The following is a 9,775-nucleotide window of genomic DNA, read 5'->3' as shown; positions in this document are numbered from 1 at the left end:
ACAAAAAGTTAAATGTTCATTTTTTTCCTTCCCCATTGCTTCAGTTCTTGTGAAGCACCTGAAGGGTTAATAAACCTCTTGAATGTGGTTTTGAACACCTTGAAGGGTGCAATTTAAAAAATAATGTCATTTTTGTGTTTTTTCTGTCATATAGGCCCCCAAAGTCACTTCAAATGTGAGGTGGGCAATAAAAAAATGGTTTTGTAAATTTTGTCAGAAAAATGAGAAATCGCTGGTCAACTTTTAACCCTTTATATCTTCCTAACAAAACAAATTGTTTGAAAAATTGTGCTGACATGTTGGAATGTTGTTACAACATGTAAGAGTTGACATGTGGGAAAAGTTATTTATTAATTATTTTGTGTGACATAACGCTGATTTAAGGGCATACAAATTAAGTTTGAAAATTGTGAAAATTTTCAAAATCTTTGCCAAATTTAGTTGTTTTTTTTTTGCAAATAAACACAACTAATTTTCTAGAAATTTTACCACTATCATGAAGTACAATATGTTGCGAAAAAACAATCTCAATCTTGAAATCAATGGGTTTCAGATATATTCGTCGAAACATTCACCGAACATGTTCGACAAACATCGGGACGTTCGTCGAGCTGAACCGAATCTTGAAATTTTCGCTCATCTCAACCCTCCAGTACTTTTGTTTCCATCCATTTCTGTGGGCTTCTTGAAGTATATTTGGGGTTAATAGCCTGCTGGAAGACCCATGACCTAGGATGCAAACCCAGCTCTCTGACACTTGACACTACATTGCGACCCTAAATCCTTTGTGAATCTTCAAATTTCATGATTCCTTGCTTACAGTCAAGGCACTCAGTGCCGGAGGCAGCAAAACAACCCCAAAATATTTTTGAACCTCCGCTATATTTGACTGTACAAGTGTGTTCTTTTATTTGTAGGCCTAATTCCATTTACAGTAAACAGTAGAATGTTGTGTTTTATCAAAAAAACTCTAATTTGATCTCATCAATATGGAGCGCCCGCTAGGACCGTGGGGTACTCGGGCTAGGTCCGACGGTTCTTAATGGGGTGGTCATGGCAGCAGTGACCCAGTCCGTGGCCCTGGGCATCTAATAAAAGGGGAATAAAGTTTATGGGGAGATTGTTTGTGACATCACTTATGGTGTTCTGCAATGGATGGCCGATTCTGCAGTTCCGGTCCACTGGAGCAGTTGGTGACCCAGCAGAGTTGGAACAGCTTTCCACGGGGAGAGCTAGGCCCCAGGGCAGTAATGGAGTATAATGTGATGGTGATGCTCGTAGTGCAGGGCAGGTGGCGCAGCAATAAATCAGAGGACACAGCAGCGTGCAGTTTCAACAGTTTACTCACAGTTTTTATAGGCAGTCCCCAGCCGAGTACTGTGTTCTCCGGGTTTGTGGTCCAGTCAGCTCTCAGGGAATTCGGGGTACACTTTGCCATAACCCCCTTCTTTTGTTCCTTTCCTGGCCGTCTCACTGCGCTGGTTCCCACCTCCGCTGCCCTGCGCCTTCACACACAGTGTACCAAGCCAGCGGCCTCGGGTCTTGTTGGGCAACGTACTCCTTGTCCCCTGGATCCTATGTGGCTGCCTTTTCGGCTAATGTGTGTGATTGTGGCTGTGGCACTTACAATTACCACAGCCTCCAGATGACTAGCTCAGCCTTGTAGTTCTCCACTAGTCTGGGGGCCAGTTCCCCAACTGCGACCTGGTCCCTCCACCCAACTACAGTTGGCGTGGATACAGGCCCCATGGGTGGATTGCTCATTACCCAATTGCTCATTACTCACTCTATGGAACTTCTTTATGTTCTCTCTCTCTCTGTTCTATGGTGCTGGGACAAGGTCCTCACTGCTCAAGTCCCCAGCTCCAACTCTCTCTGCCTCGCATAGTTCACTCCTCTTGTCACCAACTAACTCCTCCCTCTGGTTTCCATGACAATTCTACTCTCTCCCCTCACACCCTCTACCTAGTACCTCCCTGCACCTGAGAGTTCTGGTGTTGGATGCGAGTGTTTGGCTTCTGGTAGTGACTCCTCCTTACCTGAGAGCGGAGTACCACACCTCTGGCTGAGGTGCAGTACCTCTGTGGTGACTCATCCCTCAGGGGCACCACAAATACAATACAATACATATAATTCAGTCTCTGTTGTGTAACACCTAAAAATTTTGAGGAGTCATTGTCATCATAGTTGTCATTGTTGTATCTAGATTTGTTAAAGAGCTTTGGACATTGTTTGCAGGAGCCACAAGCATAAAGGAGTTGGTCACATCCTTTGATGGGGTTATTACTGGTGCCATTGAGATGTTCAAAATACATTCATTGGCAAAAATTGTGCATTGTTGACTCTGTTTCTAGAAAAATGGAGCGCCGGTCACGGCCATGGGGTACTCGGGCCGAGTCCAACGGTTCTTAAAGGGGTTGGTCACGGCAGCAGTGACCCGGTCCGTGGCCCTGGGCGTCCAATAAAAGTCAATGAAATTAAAAGGGAAATAAAGTTTATAGGGGAATTGTTCGTGACGCCATCTGTGGTGTTCAGCAATGTGTGGCCGACGCTGCTTAAAGAGACCGCTGGGGCTGATGGTGATGCAGCAGAGTTGTTACAGCTCTCTACAGGTAGAGCTTAGTCCCAGGGCATTTAAAGAATTAAAGTTAGTGATGATGAATGTAGTGATTCAGGGCAGGTGACGCAGTAATAATTCAGAGGACACAGCAGGGTGCAGTTTACACACTTTTACTCACAGTTCTTAGATGCAGTCCCCAGCCGCGGTGCTGTGTCCTCTGGGTCTGTGGCCCAGCCAGCTCTCAGGTAATTCGGGGTACACTTTGCCAGAACCCCCTTCTTATGTTCCTTTCCTGGCAGTCTCACTGTTCTGGCTCCCACCTCTCCTGTCCTGTGTCTTCACAGTGTCCCAAGCCAGCAGCCTCGGATCTCGCCGGGCGATGTCTTTCTGGTCCCCTTGATCCTACGTGTAGGTCCTTTCAGCGAATATGTGTGGATGTGCCTGTGGCACGTGCAGTCACCTCAGCCTCCGGTTTGCTAGCTGAGCCTTGTAATTCTCCACTAAACTAGGGTTGGTCCCTTAACTGCGACCTGGTCCCTCCACCCTGCTATGGTCGGCGTGGATGCGGGCCCCACAGGTGGATTCCTCACTCCCCGTGCCCCTATGACCCCTTCTCTCTCCTCTTTCTGTCAGGAGCTGCTCTCTGTTTTCCTTGTTCGCTCTGTCCTCTGGTGCTGGGACTAGCGCCTCACTGCTCAAGTCCCCAGCTCCAACTCTCTCTCACGTCTGCTCTGCTCTCCTCCTCCCCACAGACTGACTAACTTCCTAGACCTTTCCTGACTCCTACTATTTCCATGACAACCCCTCTGTCACTCTTTCCACCCACACCTTCTACCTAGTCCCTCCCTGGCCTTGAGAGGTTAGGTGTTGGATTCAAGCGTGTGGGTTCTGGATCATGCCCCCCCCCCCTTACCCGAGAGCGGAGCACCACACCTCGTCCGAGGTGCAGTACCTCTGTAGCGACTGGACCTCAAGGGCGCCACAGATATTCATAAAAAAATATTTAGAATTGAGAGTCCTCAATATTTTCTAAATATTTTTCTATCTACTGGCTAACACGGTACCAAGATATATTTCTTTCCTGTACAGATATTCATGCCATTCCTTATAGATAGGGGTCCTACATTTGTCTCGTTCATGGCCGAAAGTGTAATATGTGATATTATGTTACATTCTTGGGATATTTGAGGGTCTGTACAACCATGTGACCTCTTCTGCCAAACACTGGCCTCAGCAGTCACATGACACATAAAAATTAAGAGACCACCACATCAAATCCCTGTCATGGGCAGCCCAAACTCCAGACCTGAGCCCCATTGTAAATCTCTGGAATGTAATCAAGAGGATGATGGATAGTCACAAGCCATCAAAGAACTGCGTAAGTTTTTGCACCAGAAGCAGCGTGAAATACTGGTGGAAAGCATGCCAAGACGCATGAAAGCGGTGATTAAAAATCATGGTTATTCTACAAAATATTGATTTATAAACTCTTCCTGATTAAAACAATAGTATTGTTGTTTCTAAATGATTATGAACTTGTTTTCTGTGTTTTTTTTTTTTTTTTAAATCTTTGACCATTTTTTTTTGTCAGAAAAAAATACAAAATTTATTGCTTGGAAATTCAGAGGCATATTATCAGAAGTTTATAGACTAAAAGAACAATTTACATTTTACTCAAAAATATACCTATAAAGAGAAAAATCAGACAAACTAAACAAAAGTGGGTTTTTGTTTTTTTTACTTTTTGTATAATTTTTTTCCTACTTCTTGAACAAACTGGCATAAAAAAAAAAATCCTAAACATCAGTTACAGACAATTCTGAATGTAAAAAAAAAAAAAGAAAAGTAGAAAAGTAGAAATTGGGTAAATTGCTGACAGATGCGTTGCCCTTGAAGACTCTGGTGTTATACTTATAGTATTTGAGATAAATGGGGGGTTCAGGACCCCCATGAATAGGATAGTGCACCTCCTTATTGGAGATTACAAGCCTCACAGCTCACAAAGATGAGAGATCTGCAAGAAGTACAAAGTCAGTGATGAAGGCGACCCAGAAATAGCATGGCTCCCCCCGCATTCCTGGGCTGGCAACTGTTCAGACCCCTGAGCCAGTGGGAGAGGTGCTGGCTGTTCCCCTGGTGAGGCTGCTGCTGCTCTGGACTCCTCCTAAAAGAGTGTGTGTCGCTTTAAGCGTGCCGGCTGCCTGTGTGTGAGTCAGACAGAGCTGCACATGGTGCTCCCGGCAGAAGCACAGACCCCTTCTTAAAGGGCTCCAGACCCTGAGTGAGAGGCACCAGAGCAGCCATGCATCCCAAGGAGCTGTGTGTCCCCTTCCTCCTGTCTGTCCTGCACTCTTTCGCCTCCACTCTGGAACCTTATGACCTGCTCTATGATAATGGGATAGAGGCTTACTATAGGAATGACTTCCAGAAGGTGGTTTACTACATGGAGATGGCTGTCAGCAGCTTCTCCCAGCTCAGGCAGACCAAGATCCGCTGCAGCCTGGGCTGTAACAAGAGGTTCCCCCTGCAGCAAACTCTCAGGAACTGGGAGCTGAAGTTTGCCAGTGTGGTGCTCCAGCGGGCATCCTGCGTGCACCAGTGTGAGGAGGGCATCCTGGGGGCACTGACCAGGCACAAAGTCACCGAGGACATCAGGAGCGAGTTCCACAGGAGAATTCCCTACAACTTCCTGCAGAGGGCGTACTTTAAGGTAAGACTGCAGATGTGACCATCCCAGATGATGGGATATTGTTATTATTGACATTATTTAACTATAATTAATGACACTTTCATTATTATTGTATTATTTCAATATTGTCCCCTCTTCAGTAATAGTAAATAATACTATTTTCTTCTATATACATTTCTGAAAGAATATTGTCCACTTTATTAAGCAATATATTAGTGGAGATAAATTATATGTATTTATTTAGTAATATTTATTATTCTATCTTTGCAATACCCAGAAGTGTTGAGGAATGTGGCACCGCGACATAGCAATGCTAGGCTGTATCTCCGCTGTGCAGTAATTTCGGATAGGAAAACTCCTCTAAAAGTTGTAGAAAGAAGCCATACTTAGCATGACATGAGAGGCATGCGGCTTTTAGCAGCACAAACAGCAGCTGTCATTCTAAGGCCGGGATCACACAAGCGTAGATCCTCTCTTCCGAGAGAATGAGGCCGATTCAATTAACGACACTCCGATCAAACTCTGCTGCGAGGGATCAGAGTGTCAGCGTAGTGTGATCCGATTCTCTTGGATGAGGAGAAGATGGAGAGCAAAATTTGTCCATATTCTCCATTCTGTGATTCCGCAGAAATCGGACTGCTCTTGGATGTCATCTGAGTGCAGTCCGATGTTTTCCACCCACAGACTTGAAAAACACAGATCTGCACTGTCAATAAGAATAGCATTGATGCGCTACCCGATAATGGTAAAAGTGTCTTTATAAATATTGCTGGAAAACAAAAGATACTATGCTTTCATCAATAAATACCTTATTGTACCAATTCCTCTACCAAATATTGATACTGATACCTTTGATGTTTTCCTTGCTAAATGGGATATGGTGTTGTGGGTGCAAAATGTTTCCATATTGCCAATATACCGATATGTCAGGATAGTCTTCATCAAAAAAAGTAGCCATCCGAGGGCTCGAAATAAAGCTCTTGATCGAACTATGAATGATTTATATATTGCTGAGTACAGGATGTATCTAGAATATAGATATAATATACGGTACATATTTCTAAGGATGTGAATCTAGACTTAGATATAAGGGTTACAAGTGGCGTAGGTCTAGCACAGTGTTCCCCAGCACGTGGCCCAGATGCCACATGTGACACGACGGTCCCTTGCCTGCTGCTCCCAAGCTCGTGCCAGCTTAATGCCATCATGCCCTGTTGGCACTATGGATGTCCTAGTATTCAGTTAACGCCAGGGTGCAACTCATAAAGCTAATATGGATCTTGGAAGTTGTGAATGTTGGAAACCTCTCCTCTAACACAGCAGAATTTGCTTTTAATTTTCTGTGACAACCACAGGGGTGCAATTTGCCAACCTTCACCACCCTCTATAGATTCATCACCAGACTATCATTACCAGCATCAGCTATAGACAGCTACGGACTAGGGCTAAAATTCAGTCCTGGCATTTGAAATCACACAGGCCCATGTTGTCCCCGTCCCCAAGCACCAGATGGGATATATTACTAATATTACCCTGGATGGAGGAAAGCAAGATTTACTACAAGACCAATATTTCTAATGATACCTCAGTCACAGCTCTTAACAGTATGGGTGTCTTGAGAACACCGACTCTGTCAACAACGTAGCAGACAAGGCAGCCCACGACCAGACAGGCCCTTCTGGTATTTGCCAGATTGCCAGTCCGGCCCAGGAAAGAGTGTCATGTTGGAAAGAGCAGTATGAGAGAGCTAACAATACTCTATAATATTAGTATATACTTTATATATTTTGTCTGTATACCATAATTTCAGAAATAGAACAGCACAGGCCGCCCAATGTCCATGATGCTGGAAGAGCATTGAGTTCAGAAAGTTTGACAGAGTGTGCGACCTGCGTCCTAGGATCCCATATTACATATACGGTACATATACTGCTGCTGAGCTTCTGTTCTTTGATCTGGTCTGATATAAACCGGAAATTAATATACAATTATAACAGCTATGTATATACAGTATATCTCGTAATGATCCGTGAGTAGCACAGTAATGGACTGTCTGTTATAGGGGAAACTCTGCTGACAATAGTGATGAAGTGTACATCTATATTACAGATCACTAATATTATATGCTGATATTACTGGATGTGCTCGTCAGCCTCATCCTGTTAACACTGTGGGTTTTTTTTTCCTTGTTCACATCATTTTTCATTTGAAGATAAATTAGTCAACAAGAGAAACAAGAAGGAACATTCTGTAACAATTATCTCACTAAACTTGGGAATGTGTCATCAGATGACCTCTAGTCCTTGCATAAAGGGTTCTACAAAGTCGCTTTTCTTTTTTACCTCTTCTGCTGTCCTTCTAATAATGTAAAACATATATATTGTACTTGCGCTATATAAAATGCATAGATTGAACACCGATATAATGTGATTACCTGGGAGACAGGAGTCGGCTTTATGGGGACAGCTTTTATGAGATTTTGGTGCTAAATAGGTACGAATAGAAATTTGTCGATACAAGCTGAAGTCTAAAAAAGTAAAAAAAAGGGAGACTTAAATATACAGATAAATGAAACTAACTGGAAAGTATACTGCTATATTGCTATATATAGATGGACGTGTTACAAGGGGGATAAAACAAATGCTGTGGGGGACAGGTAAATGCTAAAAACTAGAGAATGTGTTCCCCTAAAAATGTTATATATATATAGAATATTTTTTTGGCTCCAACAGTGTTCCGTACTACTCACAGGGGCACCACGTGACCTCTGAGTCACGTGACCCAAACACTACGCAGGTCCTGCCAGCTGCAGTGAAACCAAGCATCACGCACCGTTCTCCTCACTTCCTACCGCTCGAGCGCCTGTCACCGGCCGGGACAGTGCGCTCAGGACGCTTATACCAGCCTTCTGCCCAGGAAGTGAAGCTAAGTATATGAAAACCTTCTCTTCATCTTCAGCAAGGTTATTTTTATATTATATTTTATGGGTCAAGCTACAAGCTACCCGTAGCGTTCGGGTCACGTGATTACGTCTGGGCAATAAAAATGAAAAAAGCTTATACAGAATGGGAGGAAAAGGACTAAGCAACAACACATGTGAAAAAGACTTGGGTATACTTATAGATCATGAATTGAACATGAGTCAACAGTGTGATGCAGCAGCAAAAAAGGCAAATGCAATTCTGGGATGTATTAACAGAAGCATACAGTCTAGATCACGCGAAGTCATTATTGCCCTCTTCTCCTCTTTGGTCAGACCTCATCTGGAATACTGTGTCCAGTTTTGGGCATCACATTTTAAAAAAGACATCAACAAACTGGAGCAAGTTCAGAGAAGAGCGACCAGAATGGTGACCGGTCTGCAAACCATGTCCTATGAGGAAGGTTGCAGGATTTGGGAATGTTTAGCTTGCAAAAAAGAAGACTGAGAGGAGACTTAATAGCTGACTACAAATATCTCAAGGGCTGTCACATTGTAGAAGGATCATCTTTATTCTCATTTGCACAAGGAAAGACTAGAAGCAATGGGATGAAACTGAATGGGAGGAGAGATTAGAAAAACTTTTTGACAGGGTGATTAATGAGTGTAACAAGCTGCCACGAGAGGTGGTGAGTTCTCCTTCCATGGAAGTTTTCAAACAGAGGCTGGACAGACATCTGTGAGATGATTTAGTGAATCCTGCTTTGAGCAGGGGGTTGGACCAGGAGGTCCCTTCCAACTCTACTATTCTATGATTCTATTCTATGATTTTTCTATTATTCTTGATGTGAGGCCAGGGCGAAGTCGGTGTCTGAGCCCCAGGTGGATGAGCATAGAGCAACTGGGTGAGCTGGAATCAAGTTTCTATACTAAGAAGCAGTGCCTATAAAAATGCATCTGTAGTGTTTCAATCACTGCCTCCATTCTGCAGAAACTGAAGTTTAAAGGGAACCTGTCACCAGGTGTTTCCCATATAAAGTAGGTCCAGCACCTGTAAGCCCTATGTGACAGCATTCTAGAATACTGTCTATATGTCCCCAATGCACTCTCCATAAAACAAAAATAGCTTTTATTATACTCACCTATGGGGCACTCCAGTACGATGTTCTTGATCCGGTGCACTTCTCTACCCTGCCGACTGAATCACAAAGTGCTGTAATGTGCATAAGTGGGTAAAGGCCAAAGAGCACCAGCGCAAGCGCGCTACGGTGCTTTGCTCTGCCCTCAACATGGAGAAAAGTGTCCCTGTGCAAAAGTGCAATGCCAAAGACACTGTGTGGATGACGTAGAACGTATCATCCACACGAAGCACGAAAAGAGGATGCATCGGATCAAGACCAGTGACGCCCATTGGACCAGATCGCCCCGAAGTTGAGTATAATAGAAACTATTTTTTTCTTTTGAGGAAAGCGTATTCAGGACATATTTACATCTTTCTAAAATACAGGTGCTGGCCCTACTTTATATGGGAAAACCCTGTCAACAGGTTCCCTATAATCAATTATACTAATAAGAGTGCTCGGCGCCCCCTGGGTGTGGCCAAGAG

General features: G+C 43.8%; 1 protein-coding gene across 1 annotated transcript in view; it reads left to right on the top strand.

Annotated features, from left to right (window-relative positions):
• Positions 1-4,479: 4,479 nt before the first annotated feature.
• The window catches only part of P3H2 (prolyl 3-hydroxylase 2), a 333,781-nt gene continuing 328,485 nt past the window's right edge, over positions 4,480-9,775 (top strand). The window contains exon 1 of the mRNA XM_077290298.1: positions 4,480-5,270. Within this exon, the coding sequence (XP_077146413.1) occupies positions 4,863-5,270 (408 nt within the window). The 5' untranslated portion in view covers positions 4,480-4,862. The remainder of the gene's footprint in view (positions 5,271-9,775) is intronic.

Source organism: Ranitomeya variabilis, chromosome 2, assembly GCF_051348905.1.
Source record: "Ranitomeya variabilis isolate aRanVar5 chromosome 2, aRanVar5.hap1, whole genome shotgun sequence".
In the NCBI taxonomy this organism is placed as follows: Eukaryota; Metazoa; Chordata; class Amphibia; order Anura; family Dendrobatidae; genus Ranitomeya; species Ranitomeya variabilis.
The sequence above is the reverse complement of the archived record's forward strand: the minus strand, read 5'-3'. Positions and strand labels throughout refer to the sequence as shown.